The following is a 26,069-nucleotide window of genomic DNA, read 5'->3' as shown; positions in this document are numbered from 1 at the left end:
TTCCCTCCTCACCCTGTTACCCATGCTCAGGCTGCAACCCCAAAGCCAGGGCTGTGCCCAGAGAAAGTTACAGCTCCATGAACCATGTCTGGGCCTCTCTGCAGACAGATGAGGCTGCTGAAAGATATTTCAGTCTCCAGACAAAGACAAATTCAAACTGTTTTAGAATTGCATAGAAATGACAAACAGTGAGACATCGGTTTTGCAAACTAAAAATGTCATCTACTTGCATAAGGAACAAAAAGAAAAGGTGAAATAAGTCAAATTGGGTGGTATAAATGAAGGAAATGCAACATGACAACAGGATAAAATAGATAAATAATCTGTTCTGGCACTGAGTTCTGCTGCATTGTGTGGAGAACATGAATATGCCCAGGTCTGATGAAAGAAGCCTTGAGCATGGAAGGAATGTGCCTGGCTTCCATCAACCAAAGTTCTTCAAAGTGAGACATTTCCCAAATGTCAATACAAAACGTTAGCAATTGCCCTCTGGTTTGTTGAGTTTGCCTTTAAAATATTCAAGTCTTATTCTGAAAGGAACATCTTTCTCTAACAGAGATGTACTTCTGTTTCTTTGCTCAAGCCCCAAAATATCTCTTTTAATGCCATTGTCAGCAGTTAGCCACAGAACAGGAAGGAAATGTAAAGGATGCAGGCAGAGGTGTGTGAATCTGCTCAAAGCCAGCATTATACAATCACAACAATCCCTGTTTAAAAAACAAAACAAAAAAACAACCACAAAAAGCCAAGCAAACAAGGAAATCCACACAGGGTTTACACTTTAGGATAGTTTCACTTGGAAATGAATGAGAAGCAGGGACACTGGCACAACTTTTCAGCATTATAATAAAACTGACATGAAAATCAACTTACTCTTGTAAAATCTTGGTTTGCAATACTAGGGACCTATCCTGGTTCAATACCAAAATAATACAATCAAGCAGCACCCCTGGCTTGGGACACTTCTTAACCTTAGACCAACTGCTGAAAGACCCATAAGAGTCACCAGTGAGAGCCTTAACAAATCCCAGATTCATGTCTGGGAAGAGCTCTCTGAAGCACATGGTGCACTTTGAAAAATCTGGTTTTATTGTAGGAGGTAGGACAATTGCACAGAAAAAGACAGTGAGTCTTGTTCTGTTTTGCACAATATTTCCATCAACATAAAAAGCTTACTTAATAACATGCAAAATTTTGAGATCAGCTGGCATCTGATGAAAGAAATGGGGACAAAAGTGCTGTCCCAAGGGCCAGTTGAGCTTTCAACTGCTACACAGAATTCATCTCAACAAGGAGGACGGTTCAGATCAGTACACAAGCACAGTATTCCTTTTGAAGGCTTTCAGTGGAGTTCTTAGGTTTCTGTAAACATGAAAAATATTCACTGTTCCTCAGAATTCTTTGCTGTGTTTAAATTTTACAAAGTGCAAGTTTTCTGTGATTAAGAAATTTTATTTTTATTTGGTCTCAAAGAAGGAAGAGTTTGGTAGTGCTGGAAATAGGCCTTTATCTATGGTCTTTGTTTCCCCATCTTTCGCTTTTCAGCATTTCTGGAAAGAGTTTCTACATCAAGCTAGACCTAACTTAACATCCAGGCCTGTTCCCTGTTTCCTCTCTGAGAAGATCCTGATTCATGCCTAAACAGAGAATGGCAGACATCTCCCCCTTCTTTGTGAGGGGAGAGTTCAACAGCTCAGTCCCCTGGCCAAAAAACCTTTAGTATTAATGTTTTCCTTATTTTCCTTCTCTGTTATAGCTTCTACATGATCCCCTTGTCTTTCTTAACAATGCATTTGAGAGAAAATTAACTTAAAAAGCAGATCTGATACTTCATGTCTAACATTCCTGATGATTTTACAGTCTGAGGGAGAAAGTTCATGTTTGACTCTGATTTCCTGTCCCCCCCCACCCCTCCCTCCCTCCCCAAATAATAAAGATGCTATAAAGTTGAGGCACGAGTGGTTAAGGGTGAACTGGATCAGTTCTGACAGCTGCTTCTTGCACGTGTCCTGGTGGTAAAGGCTGATCTCCTCCTGCTGGGTGCTGCGCTGCATCTGCAGCTTTGTGCTCAGCAGCTGCAAAACAAGAACACAACCCTTTGTAACGTCTCAGTACACTGGCCCCAAATGTGGAAATTCTCTAAATGAAAGTTTCTAGCATAGGGACACTCAAACAAAAACTTCTATTTTCTGGTTTATAAGTGGAATCAAGAGTTTTTGGGATTGAGACCCAACAGACTGCACTATTAGTCAGTGTTACCTCTTAGATTACAAATTGTTTCTGCTTTCTGTGAAATATTCTCACATAACACATTGTTCTTTCTGAAATAAATCATGTTTTTATGAGACCTTTAATCCCAATATGGGAAGCTTGAAAAAGAAATAATTAACAACTTGCTCCTGTATGTTCCTCCTCACTGCATCAGTACTTAAAATGTTCTCCCTTTGCCTACATTTGAGTAATACTAATTTTCATCATTTGATGAAGATTTCAGAACATGCAGCTCCATTTCTGGATTTTTTTCCCCCTCAAATTACTCTTAGTAGCTCCAGTGGCCTAGAGATTTAAAGTAGTGTCTACCTGAACATCCTTGATTCAGTGAATGAGTAGTGACCAGTTCTGGCTCATATAATGAATTCTCATGACACCTAATTAAATGACTTTACAGAATAATTTTACATAAAAGAATACATGTGTTAAGAACAGTATTGAAAGATGTACCATCTGCAATTACACACAATGGTTTCACTGAAGGTGAGGGGAATTAAGGCTCTTGGATTGAAGGATCATAAAATGAAGTTACCTCCAGGCAGTTTCAAAGCAAATAAAAGGCAGAATTAAATAGGTTCTGAAATCTCATCACTTTCCTTCTGAGTGGGCAGAATTTCAGGGTACCCAACAAGGTAAGCTGTAGTCACTGAACACAGCTCCTGAGGTTTGAAATCCCACTGCTGGCCCTGCAGGAGCAGTTAAGATCTCCTTATACTCAACAGGCTGCCTAGGTAGAGCTGAAACTTCTATTTGAGATCAATGTCAGAAGTTCTTCAGCTTCACTGATCATGTCAGCACATGAACATGGAAGCCAATAAAGCCAGCATCGTTTCAGCCTTCAAGAAAAGGCTGATTTAGGGTGCATGGGGCAGCAGAGCACAAAGGAAACCTGGGCAGTGTGCTATGGATAAGAAGTGCTAATATATCCCTGACTTTTTCTGCCACCAGTGATGAAATGCAGTGATTTTTTTATGCCACTGCCTTCTCCTGAGGGTGCTGAAGCCATTGGTCATTCACACTGCCCAAGGCTGACTTCTTGTGTCATGCTACATCCAGCTGCTGCCAAATTGGCCACTGAGGACTTCAAATGCTTTCATTTGTTCTGCAGCCTCAGACTGCAATGCAGCCACAGATCATGGGACCTGTCTTTTGTATGTCCCTGTTCCTCCCTGGATGCTCTAATCTCAGTATTTCAGACTAATACAACACGATCCTCCTCCTCTGCCCCCTGTATGCCTTCTGTTAGGACTCTGGTTTCTTACTATGGACTTAAAAAAAGTGACATTTCAGGAGTACTTAGTACTTACTTCCCTCTGAAAAACAGGTTAGTGAGCCTCTCTCCAGAGGTCATTAAAGCTGCATTAAGTTAATAATTTTAATAGCAAATATGGAGGTAATGACTTTTACATTGCAAATCTGATTTTTTAAGTTTGTGTATCCACACAGAAAGTCACATACGGGGTTGGATTTTCAGTTCTCCACCTGGTCCTGCAGGAGGAATTCCTTGCTGTAGTTTCTTTTGCTCCATCTGTTTTACAACCTGGTGAAAAATAAAATACAGCAGTTGAAAAACTTGAATTTGCCACCTTTCTCTCATTTATGATGTGACATAAATGAACACACCTAAACCAAATGTTGCAGTTATGTAAGGTCTTAGTGGGTGTAGTGCTGAGTTGCTTTAATTTGGAACACCAGGCTGTGTTTTGCTGTGGTACCATTGGTTTAGAATTCAGCTGGGACTCATATGAGAAATCAAGTCTCCAGAACTGGGAATTGTGGAGAGCCACACAAGGACAGAGAAAAGAGGAAACAGATATATGCTGTCCTCACACATGTACCTGCTGAAGCTCTTGTTTCTGAGCCTGAAGCTGATCGTGCTGCCTCTGTAGCTCTTCCTTCTGTTTCTGAAGTTCTTCTGCCTTCTTTCTAAGTTCATCTTCCTGCTGGGAAATGTGATTTTCGAATTCCTTCAGCTCATCCTCGGTGAAGAGCTGCTGTTGATCTAGTGTCTGCAAGAAAATCCATACAAGCGTGAATACTTAGGAAAATACTTAGTATGAATACTCAGGAAAGCAGGAGAATTTTTTATTTTCTTACTGAAGTTCTTACACGATTCACTAAAAAAACCCTCAAAACAAAACAGTGAGACACGACACTGTGTATTCTCAATGAAAATAGCAAAACAGCCATTTCTCAGCTATTTTCTCAACAAAGCTCTACTAGGGATTTAGATGTAGGAGAAAAATATTCTCTTTCTTCCAGCTGAGCTCTTATCTTCCCTTTGAAGTGATTCATAAACAAAACGTGCATTTCCATTTGAAAAGCACGAGTGAAAAGCTCTTCCCGAATCCCCGGGGTGGCGCCAGACCTTTTCCGTGGGTGGAATTCACATCTGCATTACATTTAGGCAGCTCAATGCTACCTTCAGCCGAGGGGCTTAACGACACACATACCAGAGCAGAGCTGAAAAAAACCAAAGGTCACAGACATGCCGCTTGGTTTCCTGCTCCGAGTGCTGGTAATGGTGCTGCATGTTGTACTTGGAACACATTTTCATTACCTCCCAGCTGTCTGGCTCCAAAAATTCCTTTTTCTCTGTAGCTCGCAGGAACTCATCCAAAGTCACTAGCCGGTCCTTGTTGATGTCAACCTATTTGAAGCAAAAAATTAAGCTCAAGGTAAAAGACAGCTTTTGGAGAAGCTAATGTTTTTATTTCATCAATCAAATATAACCATTTTTAATTGTTTGTATGTCCCATTTTTGAGGGAGTGCCCACAACATTTTCTGAAAACTCCTCGCATAAGTTTATGTATCTTAACAAAAATAGAACTACAAAGTAAATCCTGACATTTTACTTCAAAAATCACTAGCTTTATTGGAAGCACTTGTGCTCACAGTCCAAACGCTAATAGTGGAATGCATGATTTTTTTTTCAGAAAGATGTTTTGTAGCTTTCTGGTAACTACTCTGACTCACAGTTACAAAATTATCTCCACCGTTGGAGTGGGAGGTTTTGAAAAACAAAAATCCCACCCAACTGAATTGTGCTGAAATCCTTTAAGGGGAAGGGAGGAAATGCTTCCCTTTATGACTAATAGATGACCAGGCTTGCTCTGTTCCTCAAGTTTAAGGAATACAGTTGAATACAGAAATATTATGGGTGGAAAACACAGTGGTTCAAAGCACCCCCTTTTCATTCCTGTGCTGAAAACCCATCTCCTGAGCTGAAAACCCATCAGACCCAGTGAAGGTTTTCATTGTCACAGGTGATGGCTTGAGCTCTGAGCCCCCTTTTAAAGGGACAAATCTGAGCTATATGAAAGAAGACTTTGCTCTACTCCCTCTTCTCACACCTACATCTTACCCATCTGCCAAGTGCCAAAGCAAATTTAGTCTTCCTTGTTTGACACAGAACTCACAAGGAATTTCTGCTGAATCTCAGTATCTGCAAACAGCCAAGGCTATAGAACAATTCCTACTCTGGGACTCCTTAAATGAAAACTAGCCAGCAGGCATTACATCAGAACACAGGGACAGGGTTTGAGAACTGTAACTTGGCATAATCCCGGCACAAGCAGCTCTCAGTGTGACAGGCCATCCCTTTCTGCTGCACTTGGACAACACTTCATGTCAGGAGAAATGTATTTTGTGAACACAGAAAGGAATCAGCCCCCACCTCATTCATTACATGTTCTCTCATTCTCAGCCTTTCTTCTTCCATTTCAACCATGTCATCCTCTTCATTCTTGGGATCATAAACTTTTTCTAACTGAAATTTAAAATTAGTACATGTTAGTTTGAAGAAAAGGCTGCTCATTCACATGGCAGAGCATATCTGGGAAAGTGGGAAAGTGGTGTGAGATGTTCTCTGTGTGTGCAATGTTCCTCTTTCAGCACAGTATTTAAGCAACAAGTGAGCCTTTCTTTCCTAAGAAAGAAGTTTTCATTTAATTCATGTGGTCTGTTACAATTCAGTGCTGCGGATGTCACAGTCAAGTTGACCTCAGTGTGCAAAGTCTGATCCTACATTTGATTCAAAGCAGGCAGAGGTTCCATGTGGTTTCTGGAATGGGAGAGAGTGGCTTTTTCGCCAGGGCATGCAGCTGACCCCATAAGCATTCAGAGTATTACAAGACAAATTCAGTGCCAAATTTAATGGTTCACTTCTCTTCTTGCACAATGTCTTTCTGGAGAGTTCATGCTTATGTATTTGTACTTTGCTTTCTCAGGCACTGAGCTTCACTTGCCCAGCCACAGGTAATTTGGTAATGGCCCCAGACCATTAGTTTTTACATTACAAAACTATAAAACAGGGAGACCCCTGTCAAAAAGGACTGCACTGTATCTTCATTGTAGTGAAGGGGATTATGGCAAATTATTGCACCAGAGTTAAATTTTTAGACAACAAACCAAGGCTTAAAGAAACTAAGAGCCTGTCTACTTTATCAGATGTACATGTGCTTCAAACTAGCCAGACATAAAATAGATTAAACTTCTGTAGCCACTTCCACAATGCTGTCCCTGAGCCAAGGCACACAAGTGTGACCCTTTTTCTCATCAGACTTGTTGATGAACACTGATTGAGCACAGGTGCCCAATTCAGAATCTTTATCAGGTGCATCTAGGGAGGGCAGCTCTCTACACTGCAATTTGCACAGGTAATACCTATCCTGCAGATTAGTTACAGAATCTCCAGCAAGCCTGGGGCACAAAAATACATGTGCACTAGATTTCTCATGTCTGACTCTTATTCAACTACTTTATTTTGCCTGCTTTTTACACTTTTGTAGAAATATTAAGGATGCATGAAACTTGGTATAAATACTCTACTTTGTAGTCCAAAGCCCCCAAATATACTTGGGAAAAACAGACATTCCTGTAACCCTTTACTGATAGAAGATAATTTTTTTACCTCTTTAGTAAATAGGGCTTCTAATTCTTGCTCATCCAGGAAACCATCATTATTGACATCTACAAAAAGAAGTTTTAAAAATACAAGTTGAGTACGTATAGAAAGTCATACACATAATAGATCTCCAAGAGTTAAGTAAGGATCAGTGTACACACTTAACAAGAAACTGGTTACAGAGGTTGTTTCTACTGTTGAGGTTTTTAGCAGGCATTGGGCTGGAGTGTCACTTTTGGTTGGTTGGACAAGTCTGCAGCAATCTCTCCACTTCTTAGATTAACAAACTGAAATAGGTCACCACAGGATTGCGCAGACTGCAACTGCCAAAAAATATCGCTGAGAACAAGTTGTCCCCATTTAACCACTAAATTTGTAATAAGACTCAGGAGCAAGCACCAAGATTCTGCAGAAAAACTTTAACTGACAATATGATCCTTAAAAACTTAAAGAATTACATCAAAATCTATATAAACATGCAGCACTTGAGATACGTGTAAGACGACTTTTCATGACAAATGCAGAGAGGAAAATACTTGATAATTAATGATCCATCTTTTATCCTACATAGTGTAATATTGTAATATTCAGAGCACAATCTCTGAAATTAAAATATCCACTTCAAATTATTACCCAGTATTTTTGTGTAATTCCTTGAAAGTTTTCTATATACTATGCTCTAAAGCAACAGGTGATTTCAGCTGTTTCTGTTTGGTAGGTTTTGCACAAACAAGCTACCAACAAATTTCAAAAGCTATCTTTCAAAACCTCTTTCTAGAAAGAAGAGATAAGATTTAGGAACTATAACTAGATGATCATTAAGGACCCAAACCATTCTGTAATAATACATGCTTATTTTAAGTTATAAACTGAGATAAAAGTTTAGGCTCAAACTAGAACACTTTATCTGAATCATCATCTTTGAGATTAGTCAAATTCTGTGTATTTTTCAACCCTTTGCAGCCTAGTGCCAGGCAGGATCTACTTAGGGGCACTTTATGATGAAGCATTTAACAATATCAGATCAAAGTTGTAAAGCAAGGTGTTCACTAAAATGCATCCTTATCTCTGCTACTGCTTGTTGTTTCTAGCTGTCCATTCCTCAGAAATCTAGGGGCAGGATTAGAGGGTTTTTGTTCTATCAAGGGAATACTGCAATTTCTGAAGAGCCTTGGCCCTTCTATGAGCACTCCAAAGATTAGGGGCATCTGGTACTTAGGTCCAGAGATGATGAGATAGCAGGTTTTGCCCCTACACAAATCTCAGAGGATTTATTCCCAGTACCTACTGTGCAAGCAAAGTTATAGATATGGACAGGCCTCTAACTACCCATACTTCCCCAAGGAATCCCTACTGGATTTTGCCTCTATGATTTTAGGAGCAGTTCAACAAATCTCTGAATGTTTTTAGATTTTAATCTGCATTTAAAACATTACATGAAATTTACAAACAGTAACAAATATTTTCTCCTCTGTACTATTCATTCCTCCAAGTTGCTTGAGGTGTAAGATTTCATCCTAACATAAGACAAACTTGTCCTCAGCAGAATGTAACAAAGTCACTTCACTTGTTCATGAAATTAAAACTAAACCTCTTACCGTGCAATTTGAAAAATGTTTTGGGGTCAAATTCATTAGGATCTAGTCCATCTGCTTCTTCCCACACCTCTTTCAGTTGATCTTTGCTTCCCTATAGATTGGTTACAAAGAAAAACTATTCAAAAGACAATTTAGTGTAATTTCCCTGCATTACCTTTGCATTATGGTTCCTCTGAAAGGCTTGCTTTATTTGTTGATTAGTCGTGGCAAATGGAATCAGTGGCATTTTCCTTCCTTCCCTTTTGGTCAAGTCTAATACTTTCATTACACAGAAAGGCCCAGGGAAAGAGGGAGTGTAAAGGAACTGCATATTCTCTGGAAAGGAGCACCTGTAATGATCAGTTATGGCCAGAGAGCCCCATCCAGAAACAAAAGCTGAAGGGAGCTGAATTATTTTGCCTTTCCTAGAGCAAATGTACTGTGATGCAGTTCCTTGCAGGCCAGACATACCATGCAGGCAGCCCTACAGTTTTGAATAATGTTCTGGCTTCTACCTTGTGAATTTCAGTGTCTGTGTAGGAATTCTGGCAGCAAATAACATATCTGTACAGAAAGAATGGGGGTTTATACACTGGGGTTTGCCATGCTCTCAGCACTGTGCCCATGTCAGTAAGAGGAGGCAAATGATGAGAACAAACAAACTACACCCTTCTGTGTATGAGCTTTTTCTCTCTGGAAAGGAGACCTCAAAACTCAGTCAAGTAAGAACAGGCCTTACAGGATGGTGAACTTTAGGGTGATCTCCATGCTTTTTCTTCATCTCCTCAAATTTGGATTCTTCCTTCTTCCTCTTTTCTTCATCCAGTGTTTTTAAATACTCTCTCCTCTCGTGTTCTTTCATCATCTCGTATTTCTTAAACTCCTCATGGCGAGTCTTATCATAGTTTTCCAGGTCACTTGTAGCCTAAAAATAGGGATACATGCAGACAGATGATTATGTAACATAATCTGACATTAAAACCACTGTATTGTTCAGATCTGTGGGCAAGGCTGGCCATGCTGCCATTCAGGGCAGACTGGCTGGGGCTTTCTTTCACATGACAGTGATGCAGAAACATCTCTCCTCCCTTGGTCATTTTCACAGGAGTTAATTTCTAATGGTTCATCTGTTGGACAGTTTTTGCAATTACATGGTGCTGTAAGAAAGCTTCAAGGTGTCCTTTCTCATCAGGAAGTAATAAATGAACTCAAGTTAATCAAGTCCTACACTAACAGTACCATTAATTTCTTCATCATTTCAGAATAAGAACATTTGTAGTTTATCCTACAGTTTAATGACACAAGTGCCTTCATTAATAATTGGACTTAGTTTGCAGCAGCTTAATACAGATTAAATTAAAAAGACCCAAACAATTAAATGGAGAGAAGGGGTATGAGAGGAGAATTTCTGACAAGTTCTTGTATAGAGTTTAAAGTTGTGTCATTTTCATACATGCCAAAGTATGAAAGGATGTTTTGGTAGTGCTTTTCAAAGTAACATGTTTACACCTGATACTGTCTCTCCATTATTTACATTTTAGTTTTCAGATTCACTGTATGTTTTAAAAAAACAATTTCAAAGCTAAGATCTCCTTAAGTATCCATTACACCCTGTCAGTATCTTTGCTGAGAAATGAGAAGACAAAACAATAAAATATGTAATAAAAATAACTGCCCTGTTAAGGTTATGCTTCTCCAAGCCAACCAGAATTTTCCCAGAAGTGATGTTCAGAAATGTTTAGAAAAATTGTAATATCTCTATAAAAAATAATTCTACAGAAAATGGAGATAAAATCTTCCATGGGTAAAAGAAATTACACAGAAATTATCATTCCATTTATTTTGAAAGTATTAAAAACTATTCAAATTCTCATATCACACATGCAGTGCTCTTTGAAGTATATCTGAGACATTTTTTCCCTCTGGAAAGTCTATTTTTCTCGAGCAGTTGAAAAAAGCCATGTCCTGTTTAGCTTAACTGCATCCCTTGAATAAACCTCACACACCTGTGACTGATACTGAATCTGCTGACCAGACACTGAATGCCATGCCCAGTATAAGCAACTTCTAATATTGCTCTCTCAAATTCTACTCTGCTGTGGTTTTGCAGCTTGATGTGTATACAGGAGATCCCAAAATTCATATGGCTAGGCTAGGGATGATTATTTACATCATTCTGTGAGAGTCCTGTATAATTTAGAAATCAGAAAAAAACACTTGCGAAAAATGCACCCCTATCTCACCTGTATTTAATTTAAAGGCTCTCAGAAAGGTGTGTTTTATTCCCAAAGTTGCTTGTACTGGCATATGAATGTTAAGTCCTGCTAAGGTGACATCCCAAAATCTATGGACTCTCTTGCATCATGCACACTGGCACCAGTTTTCAAGTGTGCATGGAGACAACTGACTTTTCCCTGAAAATGAAAACTGCATGTCATTTATAAAATGTGGTGTATAGGAAAGGACTTCCCTTTACCAGAGGTAAAAAGCATAAAAATTAAACCCCCAACCCCCACAGCAGTTCAATTCTGGTACTCACTGCTTTGATCAGCATATCCAAGTCTTTAGGTTCAAAAGTGTCAGGATTCTGATGGTTCAGGTGCTCAAACTGCTTAAGGAGAGCCTGATGGTCTATACCAGTGTCTGGAAGAATAAGGTATGAGGACTGAATAATTTTTTCATTGTTGGAGGAAACTACAGTAACATTTTTGAAGTTGCTTTTCCTGGAGCAGGTTGACAAACTTGGTGGCAATTTGATAGCACTACATTCTTACAAACTTGATGTAGTGCCATCAAGTTTGATGGCACTACATTTCTTCTGCTGGGTCAGTGCTGCATTGCACCCAATCAATTTACATGCACAAATTACAGCTTCTGCTTCAGCAAGAGAAAGTATGATCAATTTGAGTTTTACAAACAAAAAAACCTATTTTATTCTCTTTTATATAAATGAGATCATTGACATTGTGCTATACCTAAGCTAACAACTTGTACATTTTTCCTGCATAGGGAAAAGTCCAACTCTTCTGCTGCCCTGGATGTTTTGCAAATGACACATTTGGCCAAAGATTTATGTACAATATGGTGTAAAATTGTATCAAATCAAATAAGCAGTTAGTTAAGCTTCATTTGTAGAAAAAAGAGAAGTGCAAGACAGTGGAGAGTCAGGTCTTGGGTCTAAAAGGTGGAAACATTTTGTCTTCCTTGTGACAGGAGTGATACCCACCAATATCACCACACAATGCACTAAAACTACACACATTTCTACCACAGCTTCTCTGTTACCATGGTCTCTGAACACTAAAGCTACTCTCTTATGCTTTCATATGTTAAGTACAACAGTTGTGACAAGCTGTTACTAGATTGTTTTTAAACAAATAAAATATTCTTTGCTAAGCAAATTGGAAAACACATTTTTGAATATACTGTTTTTTTACAAACGATCTACTTTACAATCAATGCTGTGTTTGTAATAACACAAAACAGCAAACACTGGCCAGGGCAGATTTCAGCCATCATTCCTCCCTGGTGAGATCATAATTTCTGTTTAAATATATGGGCCTTTGTCTGTGTTTGAAACATTTTCAGAAGTGTAGTAATAGATTACAGAAAAATCAACAAACACTAAAAAAACACCAGCGCCCAAACCCATTTTTCTCCATTTTTTACATTTAGGGGACAAGATTAATTCTATTTGATGCTATTTACTTGCCACATGACTGTATGATCTGAGACTCAACTCCTAACATTCTTGTGGCCTGTACTGATCAGTCAAGGATCCTGGTGAAAATGTTTAAAAACACATCTGGATGAGGACTGAATTTATGCTGAATATAATCTCAGGTCTACTTGTCTGGAGTTTTTTAACCTGATCCAGCTGAGAGGAATGAAAAGAGGAGGGGTTTGTGTGCCTTGTTTTTTCTTTTTGTAGATCAGAGAGAAGACTAAGATACTAAATAGTGTTGTAGGGAAAATATTACAAGAGCAAAGATAAGGAAATCAAACCACTCTGCCTGTTGCTATTTTAATGCTCTTTGTGCCTATTCCAAGATGTTGTCTAGCTGTGTAGATGCAGCTGTATTTTATGGTTAATCTGGCCATACTTGTGTATGATGTGAAGCACTCATGGGCAAAGCTGACTATAAACTTTGCCAAGTGTTTTTACATCTTAGTACTCATCTGAATATTCTGAACAGGAATAATCTGTTCCCAAATGTAAGATCTCACATTTACACTGTAAGATCTGAGGTGTTGGGGGGGATTCTTTTTCTAAAGCATGTTCTCTTAGTTACTACTGATTTATGAAGGCAGAGAGGGGCAGAAGTAATCAGTCCATTAAGCTTCACAATACCTAAAACAACTATGTACACAACCAGGTATCATTAGCTGCTGTCACCTAGCTGTGAATGTCACCATGATGTCACTGGACTGCTTGTCTGCAATAGGAACAACAGACCCATAAACATTTTTTTGCCACATCTAAATTAGCTTAGCCTGCAAGACAGATCCTTATTCTAGGAGTATTTTATATGGTGTGTCATGTATTCAATTCCTTGGGATCTCTCTCAAAAACTTGCAAACATCTTTACAGTAATAAAATACCAAAAAATTAATTTTCTACCCCCTAAGAATATGAAATATTGTGTCATAGTTTTTCTCTTAAACATAGTCCTGCCATGTTACTGGTTCTCTGTGAATGATCTATGAACTGATGCATTACAAAAATAAGAGGTTAAAAATAAGAGGTAGAAGTATCTGAAAAATCCACTGACAAACAAGTTCAGTTATTTATAAAACAGAGATGGTTTTCTCTTCTCCCCAGTTTCCTATAAAGACAGGTCTGTAATGGCTCCAGGCCAGCTCAGAAAGGACACTCACTCTCAGTTTAGTCATTACTGGTGACAACAAACAATGCACAGCTGCTGGACTTTGACATTTCTCTAACACAGTTCCATCTGTTAACTCACCTAAATAAATTCTGTACTCTTACCTTGAACAGAATCCATTTTAGCTTTAATTAACATTCTTAATCTTGCTACCTCTTGTCTCTTTAGTTCATCCAGCCGTGTTCTCACATGGTGGCTGACTAAATCAAGCTCTCTGCTTAGCTTTCCACTCTGTCAAAAACAAAAAAGTCATGCATAAACACTGGAAGAAAGAAGCCTTTAGGATTCCCATTAGACATAAACTGCAAGACAGCAGACTAATGGCAGTCTCTGGCAATACTGTAGCCCACACTTTAAGAATCTCAACATTTTTTCAAAGAGCAGATTCAAAATTTATATGCCTGTGGTTATGGAAACAGAGAGGAATCCTAAAAGCTTTCAGAAAAGTGAATTTCTAAGTATCTTGCTCCTCCAAAGAGCCAGACCATAGCCTTGAGGGAGCAATGCCTAATAACATTTGTAGCAAATTTCTTGATCAAATATTCTCAGCTGACTTCAAAAGAACTGTGAGAAGCCCACAGAGTGCCTGATCCTCTCCAGGAGGGCTGTTGGGCTTGGGCGAAGGTACAAGGCAGCAGCAGCAGCCACTGATGTGTTCTGCAAGAACCTGGAAATGGAGAAGAATCTCCAAGGCTGACCCTAGATACAGCACAGGAGGAAAAGATGCTACAAGCTGCCAGCAGCAACATGAGGGATTAAAGGAAACACAAAAGGCAGGATCTCCTGCTTAAGTCTGTCACTTCAGACTGTTTCCTACTCATCCCTTCCTAAATTTCCAGCTCCTGAAGAGGCAATGCACAACAGCCACAGGAAGAAAGAATACAACATACATGATTATGGATTTAATTAACCTCAATTTAACTCTTTTTTCAAACCTACCTTTATTTCTTCTATGTCAGCAGTCTGGAGTTTCTCCCTGAAATGCTTATCAGTTTCCAAGACATCTATTACTTGCCTGAGATATTCATCATAATAAAGTCCTGTATCCTTCAAAAGAAAAAAAAAACGGGAATTCAGGAAAGACCATACTGACAAACAATTAGTTAATTAGTTTTGTTTAAATACAGTTATTAAACTGACACTCCAATCTTAGCAACACAGGCACTATGCTGTCTTACATATCTTTGTGTTTTCAGATTTGCATCATTGCACTATAGCAATTTATGATCCATTTGTTTCAGCAAATGACAAGGAAGAGGAGAAAAGTGATTAGGAATCCTTGTAATACAGAAACATCTGTCATGTTAATGTAGTGTGCAGCTTTTTTAAAACAGTGCAATTCATTTGTTGCCTTTCTATTTGAAACACTGAGCTGGGATCAGTGAGTGGAATTTCCTAAGGCACCACCCAATCCCTTGAAGTAAATCTCTGTGGAACAGTTATGTGCTTCCTGTTGTAAGCCGGGAATTCCTTCCATGTGCCAGCTCACCTCTAGCAGCTCATTGAAAAAAAAAATAAAGAGCAAATTTAAACAGAACAATCCCACAGTAGATGGCACACACACTGACAATACTATTGGGGAATATCAGTTTCCTTCTAAAGGAGTTTGCTGTATCCAGATTACTAACAATTAGGATAAACACTTAATTAGATCAGTTTCTTTATACTTACTGGATTTTCTACCTTCTCTCCTTCTACATGGCCTTCTGCCTTGACTTTTGTCTTATCTATGTCTATAGGTACAGCTTCCAAGGCCATTAGGAGACATGTCAGCAGCAGCAGACACTGCTGGGGCAGCACAGATAACATCTTCATCTGAAATGAGACCAGGTCACAAAAATTAACATACATCATGTTAATTAATCAAAAAAATTAACACATCAAAATTAACCTGCTCTACTGAGGAAAACTTTTTACATTCCTACACAAATATCTGTAATAACCCACTTTCCTCACAATGTTCTGCTCTCAAGGAACACAAAAACTCCAAGAAGTAATACAGCCTTAATTTTTGAAGGGCATTCTTAGGCAAACAGATTTCCTGAGATTGGCTTCCACTTGTGTGCAAACCTAAGCTGTAAATGGTGAGGGGTTTGTAACCTGCTGAGGTATTATCAATAACAGATGGCAGCACCTATTTAGGATGTTTAAGTCTCACATAACTAATACTGACATTCCTATTTGGACCATGCCTTTGCTGAATTTATTGGCAAACTCCTAAAGATCATTTAGGGACATTGAATCAGATGTTAATGTAGTAATGCCAGTGGATTTTATGTTTCAACACTGCAATACTTTGCCTAATTTGGAGTCAAGATCCCCTCCAAAATTTATTTGCAGGAAGAATATTTTACAATCCATGTTATATCTGTATTTCAGGTGATTTATTTCACTTTTCAGAGATTCCTGAAAAGTGGTATTCACACAACCTGAAATTGTTGCTGAGGCCAGAGCTTTATTAAGATGGTTTTCCCCAACCCTTCTTTAGTGTCTTAGGTGGAGCTAACTCACACATAATTTGATGAGCACTGAGCAATTTGAGTTCTTGACCCTTGTCTCCTTCCCCTCTATCAAACTTGGTTGAAAATAATTCATTCAGAAACTGGTAAGATGGAATAATTAGATAGAGTGAGTGCAGAGAATCCAGCTAAAAGAAGTAATGATGGTAATCCAGCATCTGACAGCAAGTCAGGCTCTTGAGACAATCTGGCCAGTTCAGACTGTGACACTCCACTATCTAGGGATAGTCTACTGGAAGTCTGAGCTTTATCCAATAGATAAAACTCCAGTGTTACATTGGTAATATAAATCACATCCTAGGAGGTGAAAGTTGCCAGTCAAACTCTGTCTAAAATTAGTTTAGATATGCCAAAGAAAAAGACATAATATTGAAGAAACATGCAGTCAAATAAATCAGAAGTACACCTGCTACAAGAGGAATTTCTGTACAAGTGCTTTAGCAAGTCATGCAAGGAATTCTGTCAAAAGTATTTATGCCCACCACCACCAAATCTCTTTTTAGGGGGAGGGGAGACAGGGACAAACTAATTATGGTGTCAGGGCCAGTTTTCCTGGCTGCATGATCTGTACTTGACAGAGATGCATTGCTTTTGCTTGGGTTAACCTGCCCTTTACTATGGCAATACATGTTGATAGTGGCACACACTTAATATTAAGCATTGTTGACACTCTTTATTCCCCCTTATTCAATACTAGGAAAATAAAAGCACTCATATACAAAAAAAAAAAAAAAGAAAAACAAAACACAAAAACAACAACCAGCAAAAAATAAGAAAAAAAAGAGATGCATTCAAGATGTGTAGAGATATTATTTCTTTTGTTGGGGATGAGGAAGTAGCTGGAGATATCCACCTATCTAGCTATTGTTTCATATGTCAAAGGCTCAAGAATTACAAAAAATTCTGTAAATTCTTTAAAACTGTTTTTTTAAAATCATTTCTTCAGCAAAAGGAGCCTAAATGGATTATGCTCTGCAAATACCTGTTACTTGCATTTTTAAAAATAATTAATATCTGATCATTAGCAGATGGGATAGCAGGAGCTATTGTTGCTGCCACATTGAGCATTTGAAATTGGATGTCAGCATTACTGTCAGACTCACAAATCTGACAAGCATTACTGAAGTTGTACCCTTAAACCAAGCAAACAAACACATAAAGAAACCAGACCCAGACTGATTTGCTGGAACTGGTAAGTTAGTTTCTGTACCTCTGCACAAACTGTTGGCTTGCAGGGACTAACAAAGCTGATAAGTGAATGGGTTGGTTATTCACAACTGCTTTTAAAAATGCTACAATTCCAGTATGTTGGGTGTTTTTATTTACAGAATGTTGTTGTATAAATGCTGTGCCTAGGTTTGTAATTTCAACAGGATTTCATCACAAGATATGATGATGATAATAACTAACAAATACTAGGTCTTCAAGTCTCCTAATCTTGATGTAGATGTCAAGACTAAGAGTAGTTCTTGGTACTACAGGTAAAACAAAAACCCACCTGGCTGAAGTTCTTGCAGAGTATGAATGGGGCTGTATATATATATACACACATATATATATGTGTGTATATATATATACACACTCTCATCATTTTGCAAAACATCTTTTGCAAGGTTATGTATGTTGAAGTATTCTCTTTAAAACAGTGTAGCCTTCTGATAATACTAAAAATCTGGACCCTGTGATAGATGGGTATTTTTCCCAAACAAAATATTTTCATATATACAAAGCCATAGTAATAAAAATAATTTAGTATTATTATACACTGCTCTAATTAAGTGTGTAAACAGTGATTTAGAAAATGATTATGAGGCTAGGAAATGAGCACGCTGAAGCCCATCAGGTGATGGCAGGGAAGCAGAGAAAGCCAGAAGCTCAGGTGCTTCCCACAGCTCTGGCACTGACTCATCCTTTGCCTAAGGCAAGTGCTAAAGCCAACACTTTCACAATGACACCTGGTCTTTGATCCATTTTAAAGAGTCTCTTAAAGCATTTGACCTACAACTCCTAGTGACATGAATAATTGTGGAGACAAGGATTGCAGTTTAGGTTGAAGAGGGGAACACTTGGGTTTTTCAGACCTTTTCCTTGCTCCTGAAGAGCACTGCTAGATAAAATGTCCCTGCTGAGCTGAACCAACAGAGATATCAGTAATCATGCCGGTCTGCCAAAGCCCATGTGAGGCAGCAGTAATCACCTCCAGATTTGGGATGGGCAACTGGAGCTGTGTCATCCTGAAGCACCTCTCCAGTATCAGCAGAGTTCATCTGTCAAAAGGCCCAATCAAACCAAGTCCCACTGGCTCTGCTGACACTCTGTGGAATTGGTGCTCATGTTTGGTTTTTTTTAAGCTTTGTAATTACATGTTGTCATACATAATGGGAAAGACTGGATGATATCACAGTATGTTCTTCATATCTATTTGATGTAATAGGCTGTTTATAAGACTTCATCAGGCAGTTTTGCTTCAGGTTGTGCAGTGGATGTTTTCATTGTAGCTTTTTTGATAAAACAAGCCAAAAAATTTCACAAATACTGGGAAGAATTAAAAGGAGAGGAATCTCCAAAATGGGTAAGTAAGCACTATCTCCATCATCACAGCTGACTTTGCAGACAACTATGCCTAACACAGCAATTCCCACAGTATTTTGAGGAATCCAATTGTGATGTAACAAGTAAACTGGAAATACATTTATTAAAATAAAAAACAATTACCTAGTGAAAAGAGAGTTACTGTATTTAGGTATCTTCTAGTCCAAGACTATACTCACCAAAATTTCCTTAAGGAAAGGAGGTGACTAAGACATGAGTCAGCCTTTAGTGTGCCAGTGTCACCTGAGTCACTGGGCACCTTCTACTCTGACGTGTACTAAAAGAGAGAAACCAGGCCCACTGCAAAATCTAACATTAATCACCTGCCAGAAACAGCACAATTCTCAAATTCAGCAGCTGCAGGGAAGAGTAAGAAAAGGCTGGATGAGAAGAAAAGTGGGGTTCCCCTTTCTGTTCCTCCAAGTGACTTCATTCCACTCTCAGCCTGCTACCAGCTGCTTTTAAGAGTTCTGGATTTTTGAAAACCCATTCCTGGATGCCCATCCCTTCCCAGGCATTTGGAGTGCATCCATGTCAGGAATGTGGCTTTCTTCTGTACCACAGCCACCAAGTGAGCAATCACAGAGGGTGCTGCAGGTGAGCAGCAGTGTCACTTTGCTCACTGCCATCAGCAGTACCTAATGCACAGCATACACCCCCTGCCCTGACATGTGGATTACAACTACTACTACTATTATTATTATTGTTATTATTATTCCTACTTCTATAAGCCTTAATAGAAATATAAACTGCTCTGGATCTGCCCACTGACTACTTTATCAAAAACAGATGGAAAGAGTTAAATGTTATAATTGTCATGTGGAAATTAAGATATTTTAGTCAGACAAGTAGCCCACCTTAGATGTATAGGTAGCACAACTGTAATCTGCTGGTATCAGAAATCAATCTTATCTTTACAAGAGGGATAAACAAACATTCCCACTTCTAGTACATAAAGAGAACTAATCATAAAAGTAGTGCTCTAGAACTGACAAATATTGTAGTTTATAAGCAAAGCCAATATCCTAAGCTTTCAGGGAAAAGGAAAAATAACTTCTCCAAGTACTTCAAAAACTACAAGCTACTACAAGCTCTTGTAGCTTGCAGTGAGAGCTACAAGAGTGAGACAGTCAGCAGAAAACAGAGCCACCAATGTACTTGCATGAACAGAAAAATACAACTGGAAAAGAAAAGCTGCAGGCTGCCTGTCAGCAATCTTGATTATTTGTTAATCACAAATTCCTATCAATGTCAGTTAAACAGGATTGAACATTTGAATTATAAAGAGCTACAGGCTTTGAGAGGTAACTTCAAAATTCCACTTTTAAAGTTTGTTCTAGCAACAGTAACACAAGCTGCTAAACACCTATTTTATACAGCTGCCAGGTGTTAAAATACAAACCCAAAAATTACTTTTCATTAATGTAGCACCCATTGCCCAGAAAACAGCATCATGCAGGTACTGGTATCTCCATCACACTCACACCAAAGCACAAGTATTTTTAAGGAAGTAACACCCAGTGTCAAAGTTTCTAAAACTGAGTGAGGCAAAATTATATAGTAAAATCAGGATGCAGGGTCTGCAGTGTCTCATGGGATGGTTATGATGCAAGACAGCACAACACTGTAAATGTCACATCACACATTTGCACTTGCCAAGCCCATGTGTACAATGATGGGCAATGAAAACATAAATCTGGACTCACATAACTCACAATAAACCTACCCATTGACAGATTTCACATATGCCTGCTCTATCTGATATGGAAGTCATTAAACCTGTGTGAGACACGGTGCAGATGTGCAGGATAACAGTAATGTTCTCTACAGTCATGACCATAATGTGACTTTCTATTTTTATGCTGTACACTGGAGAAATGAACAATCTTCACAGGCAGTGCTGAATTAAAAACAAACAAACAAAAAAAAAAGCGCCAGGAAATAGATAAAATGTATCTACAGATTTTTATTTTTCTAAGAATATTCCACCCTCAGTACTGGAATGAGGTGTAAAGTATTCCCTCATCAGTCTGCTCTCACCTAGCATCTTCAATCTGTTTTCATGTCTCTGAAACAGCAATATACCTGTCCAAGTATCACAGTTTAAACAGGAAATGTTTCATCCAATGGGCTTTTTCCATTTCTTTAAAATTTATTTGCAAATCTATTAATTGATCCACTTACAGAACCCTAAAAAAACTACATTACATGTTTGAAATTAGGCAGAACCACATTACTCTTCTGCCATATTCTGTTTGGAAACACCAGTGTTAGTTTCTTCCAGTCTTTTTCAGGAGCATTTGCTGCACAGACACCCAAAGCTCTCATGCCTTAAGCAGGGTATGAAAGTCCATGAACCAAGAGTTAATGCATCTTCTTCACACTGTTAGTCCAGTGAGTTCATCTGGCAGAAGCACAGCTGACATGTGGCAGCAACTTTGAGAAGCAAGTGGAAAAACCTGTTTGCACTCACTCTGTTAAGCTATAACCTTGGCAGTGGTGAGGGTTGGTCTCTGCTCTTGGCCACCAGTGCCCCACACTGGGTTTGCCCCTAGAAGACACCAGCAGGAAATGACATGCCAAGGGAAATGGCTACAAGCCAATAGTTTTCCCCATACAAGTGAGTGTTCCAAACACAAAAACACCTGCACCTTTCCCTTCCCAAATGAAAACTGATCCTTTTAGAAGTTAATTTGCAAGCTATTAACTATTATAAGCCAGCTATTATTGCTATATAATTATATATCTATAAAGTTTCATTATCCTTCAAGTATTTTCCTTTTCTCTTCTGTCAATGCTGTTCACTTAACTGTATGATTCAGATGTTGCTTTTTTTTTTTTCCTGGCCAATAACCAACAGGTTTCACATTGGTCATGCTGTCCTAATCTTTTTTTAGAGCACATCCCACTCAGTTCTCTGCACCAGGAGACCTTCCTTATTTTTTCAGGAACCATTTTAATCTTGCATGGAAATAGTTCTTTATTAAACAGTATTACTCAAGTACATAAAGGAAGCAGAATCTTTTCTTCCCATCCTGTTTACTTGACTTAAATTCTTTTGAGTTTTATTTGTTACCTTTTCACTGCACTGGAGCTGCTTAATTCTCTTTACAACTACAAGCTGCCTGATGGAACAGCTGCTTTTTTCAGCTTCCCAGAAAACACAGGATGCCTTGACTGTGCCTAGTACAACATTTGCTGAAAGAACCTCCTTTTTGAAAATGCTGTTCTATTAAATGAGTCATCCAATAGTAACACAAACTATGAATGCTCGAGTGGGAAAGAGCAATTTTATGTTCAAACCACACACAGTATAGGACAATATCATGAAACAACACAACTATGTCCAGAAAGAAAGATGGCATAGAAGCAAATTGTATAGCTGAAGCTACACACGTGCTTAGCTCTGTCCTAAGTGAAGTCTGAAGACTTTTCTTCTTGTTGCACAGCTAATGGTTCATAATTTAAAAATCTGAGTGCACAGACAAATACATATACATATTTACAATATTACCTGCCTCCAAGGAATTTCCCTGTCCTTGCTTCAAAAAAGTAAACACCTCTGTCTACAAAGCTACTTTACTAACTGAAGAATGTTGAAATATTAGCCTTGTTTTTCAAAGCTACTTGCTTGGTTTTATTAATTCTTTCCAACAAGGTTGCCTCACAAAAAGATTTATGAAGCCAATAGTCAAGCAAAAACTTGTACTGAATTCAATGTGTACTTTAGAAAAATCTTATCAGCTTCAAAAGGAAATTAAAAAAAAATTACTGCTACAACAATAGCTTCCTGCACTCTAATTTCAGTTCCCACACAGAACAGAATACAACAGTACACTTGGAGCCTCATAAATTCATTTTTCATAAATGTAAATGGCAATATTGTCGGTGCTGACGTAGAAAGCAACGTCAAATGTGCTATTACATGCAAACAATGAATGAGCTTTAACTCTAACTCAAATCTAAAAGTATTTCAATTATTCCAACAATATGCATTTTGCTCTAGTCAACCACAAGTGATGATACGAAAGTAAGCCTTGAATGCCCCAGGAGTCCAAAGTATCTTTTCCCCCCTTTGAAAAAAAATTACAAAATAGTTATCCAGAATAAATCTACATCTAATGATGTGGAGCCAGATTTAAAAATATATAGGCACTTAAAGACAGCTGCCTAAGGAGATTTATGCTCACAATTTGCTAATTCCCATTGATTTCTACTTGCTTAGAAACAAAAACACCAACATCAACATCCCATTGTACTTTTATAAAGACTAGCAGGAGAAATGCAGTCATGAAAAGGGTCTACACTTCTCTTGAATACCTATGATGAAGAATAATATTTACAACTGAATATGATTAAAATGGTTCTAATGAAATGCAGTTTCTTTTGCTCTTCCAACTTCAAATCACACACATATAGAAGAGCAAAAACTATTGAGAGGAAGATGACTTTTGACTGAATTCACTTGGTTTGGCATTAGCACCTGGTCATGCCTTTATCTACATAAAAGCACACTCTCGTGTCTGGTGTCTGCTACGTATTGTCAGCAATTTCAGAGGGATCTGTTCTGCTTACTGAGCAATCAATACTGGCAGCACACAGCCTCACCAGATCAAATACCTCCACACAGGAGCTCAAGTCATAGGAAGCCCTGATAACAGCTTCAAACTCACCAATAAATTATTTTATCTTTCTTATCTAAAGTGCAATTGTTTAGTCAGCACAGCTCTGAAACTCCTGCATCAATATTTCCACAGCTCTGACAGTTAAGTCAATATATTCTACATTTTTATTACCTGAGAGAATTACTGCTCTCCAGTTTCATGGCTGCAATTTCAGTTGAGTATGTATAATGGGGGTACGACAGTTTTTGACAGAAAATCTTCAATTTGGCTTATATGAACAGAAAGTTTACATCAACAGCACTACCAGAACTGCAGAGGCAAGGTATGAAAACTTTGCCTTAGTATTATTAAAAAATAATTACTGTTGTTGTTGTTGCTTGGTTTTATTTGCCCAGTGGGGTTTTCTGAATATAATTTCAGACACCAAATAATGGAATCTCAGGCAGTATGATAACAAACTTAATATCAGATGCCTTTGCAACCAATTGTTAATGTAAGTTTTAAGCAGACCCAACAGGCAATATAAATTTATAATTTTATTTCCCCCTTTTCTTTGTCTTGAATGAAATTCACTCTGCTCTACATTAACACAATTTGTTTAAACCTATGTTATTTTTTTAAAATAGAATTGTCTTTGTTATTCTGAAATAAAATGCTGCCACCATCCTGGAGATTACAGAAGCACGTAAAGGGAAAATAGCTGATGACAGTTTGGAGGCACTGTATGTAACCAGGTTAGTAATCTGTGGCCCATGGTGGAAGTAGCACTGTGACTGTGCAAGACCATTGTGTAGTAAATGACAGTGAGAAACATAACAGGATCTTAAGTGCTCACAGAAACGTGGGCTTCTCCCACAAACTTTCTGTGAGTTTTAAGCAGAGGTCCATAAAGGTTACAACAAAACCTGGTTTCAAAGTCTTTGAGTGGCTCCTATCCAGTCTCTACAGGAGGAATCTTCCCTGTGCTGCTTTGTTTGGTTGACAGAATCAGTCACTTCAGAATTCGGAGTAGAGGTGCACCAATATTGAGTCAGCTACAGGAGTTTCCTTGACACTGAGAGGAAACAAAATGTCAAAAAACCACAAACCTCCACACTGAACTTGATACCATGAGTGCACAGGCATTTCACTGTTGAAACTGTGATGGTTTCATGTTGTAACTATTGGATGTTATCTTTCCATAGCAAATACTTGTAAGTCAAACAACAAAGGCTTTTTTCTCCTACGGGCTTACTAAATAATGTTGCCAAATGCAATCTCTTTTGAAAGCCTTAGCCGTGTTCATTTCAGCAAAAAACATTACCTCCCTGCAGCCATACCTCAACCTTTTCCACTTTTGGAATTGTATCTGAGTACAGCAGCCAGCCTGGCACAGGAGTACCTTGCAGAGCTCCTCCAGGGGTACCAGATAACAGCATAGTAAGATGTGGTCAGCTCTGGGACCCCAGCACAGGAAGGACAGGGATCTGCTGGAGTCAGTCCAGAGGAGGCCACCAAGTTGGTCCGAGGATGGAGCACCTCTCCTCCAAGGAAAGGCTTGGAGAGAGTGGGGATTGTTCATCTTGGAAAAGAGAAGGCTTCAGGGTGACCTAATGGCAGCTTTTCACTACCTAAAAGCAGCCTTCAGGAAAGATGAAGAGCAACTATTTAAAAGAGCATGTAGTAACAGCAGAAGGGGGAATAGCTTCAAACTGAAAGAGAGTAGGTTTAGTTTAGATATTAGGAAAAACTTCTTTCCTGGGAGGGTGGTGAGGCAGTGGCACAGGTTGCTGTGGCTGCCCCAGCCCTGGCAGCGTCCAAGGCCAGGTTGGATGCGGCTCTGAGCAGCCTGGGATAGTGGAAGTTGTCCCTGCCCATGGCACAAAATGATCTTCAAGCTCCTTCCAACCCAAACCGTTCTTCGACTCTAGACAGCAATGCCCGAGAGCTGTGCCCTTTCTAGTGAAACCCGTCGAGTCTCCTGCCCAAGTTTTCCCTGCGGTTGTGCAATTACGAGCCACTCCACATTTCTGCCGCTGCTGCAGCTGCCGCCGCTGCCAACTCCGCTTTCATTCCTGCCGGCGCCCCGCAGCCCGCCGCCGCCTCCCGCCCCACAGCCTGCGGGGGGACACGGGCACACACACCCGCACCTGGAGCCCCCTTCCCGGCGGGAAAACTTCAGCTGCGCCGCGCTCCCGCTCCCGCCCGGCAGCCCCGAGCCCCGCGATCCCCCCGCGCCCCGGCCTGGCCGGCGGGAGCGCGCCGCGACCCCCGCGTCCCGCCGCGACCCTGACAGCAGCCGCCCCGCCGCCAGGCCTCCGCCCGCGCCGCCGCCGGGGGCACAGGGACGGGCGGCGCTACCTTGGGGTCCCGCTGCGGCAGGAGAGGAGCCGCGGCTGCTCGAGGGCGAGGTGCGCGCCGATGGCGGGCGCTCCGGCGGGCGCGCTGCGGCTGCGGCTCTGGCCGGGCTCGGTGCGACAGCCAAGCGGCGGCCCCGCGCCCGTTGCCATGGGCACAGCGCCCGCCCCCCACAGCGCGCCCATTGGCCGGCGCCGACCCGCGGCGGCCGTCGCGGAGCGCCCCGATTGGGCGACGTGGGCCCCGCCCCCGCCGTGACGCGCGCGCAGCGGAGCGGGAACGTGGCGGCCGCGAAGGGCGGGGCCCGCGCGCGCCGGCTGGCGTCACCGGCGGGGCGGGGGGCGGGACCCGGCGT

The 26,069-nt window shown here is 39.9% G+C and overlaps 1 protein-coding gene across 3 annotated transcripts; it reads right to left on the bottom strand.

Annotated features, from left to right (window-relative positions):
- Window positions 1-1,898: 1,898 nt before the first annotated feature.
- NUCB2 (nucleobindin 2) lies at window positions 1,899-25,782 on the bottom strand. 3 transcript variants are annotated; one of them, XM_054276129.1, is made up of 13 exons: window positions 25,718-25,782; window positions 15,313-15,456; window positions 14,581-14,688; window positions 13,746-13,872; window positions 11,295-11,398; window positions 9,495-9,680; window positions 8,777-8,867; window positions 7,185-7,243; window positions 5,949-6,041; window positions 4,832-4,921; window positions 4,110-4,280; window positions 3,730-3,811; window positions 1,899-2,075 (listed from the first exon to the last, which is right to left on the bottom strand). In XM_054276129.1, exons 2-13 carry the CDS (start codon window positions 15,454-15,456, stop codon window positions 1,963-1,965), a joined length of 1,368 nt encoding a protein of 455 aa, XP_054132104.1. In that variant the 5' UTR covers window positions 25,718-25,782; the 3' UTR covers window positions 1,899-1,962. The 3 variants fall into 3 exon arrangements, with proteins under 3 accessions (XP_054132104.1, XP_054132103.1, XP_054132105.1); XM_054276128.1 differs by lacking the exon at window positions 25,718-25,782 and having other exon boundaries at window positions 15,313-15,495; XM_054276130.1 differs by lacking the exon at window positions 1,899-2,075 and having other exon boundaries at window positions 3,722-3,811.
- Window positions 25,783-26,069: the final 287 nt, after the last annotated feature.

This window comes from Melozone crissalis, unplaced genomic scaffold (assembly GCF_028551555.1).
Source record: "Melozone crissalis strain CALT ecotype California unplaced genomic scaffold, PUWL_Pcris_2 ptg000018l_1, whole genome shotgun sequence".
NCBI classification, from domain to species: domain Eukaryota; kingdom Metazoa; phylum Chordata; class Aves; order Passeriformes; family Passerellidae; genus Melozone; species Melozone crissalis.
The sequence above is the reverse complement of the archived record's forward strand: the minus strand, read 5'-3'. Positions and strand labels throughout refer to the sequence as shown.

What these genes read in the sequence shown, in the direction of transcription:
- NUCB2 (XM_054276128.1), bottom strand. Translation starts at nt 15,495, where the DNA reads ATGATGTATGTTAATTTTTGTGACCTGGTCTCATTTCAGATGAAGATG. An exon ending in TAAAATGGATTCTGTTCAAG is followed by an intron (nt 11,399 to 13,745) that starts GTAAGAGTACAG and finishes TTATTCTTCCAG; the next exon opens with ACACTGGTATAGACCATCAG. An exon ending in AAGCCCTATTTACTAAAGAG is followed by an intron (nt 6,042 to 7,184) that starts GTAAAAAAATTA and finishes TTTAAATTTCAG; the next exon opens with TTAGAAAAAGTTTATGATCC.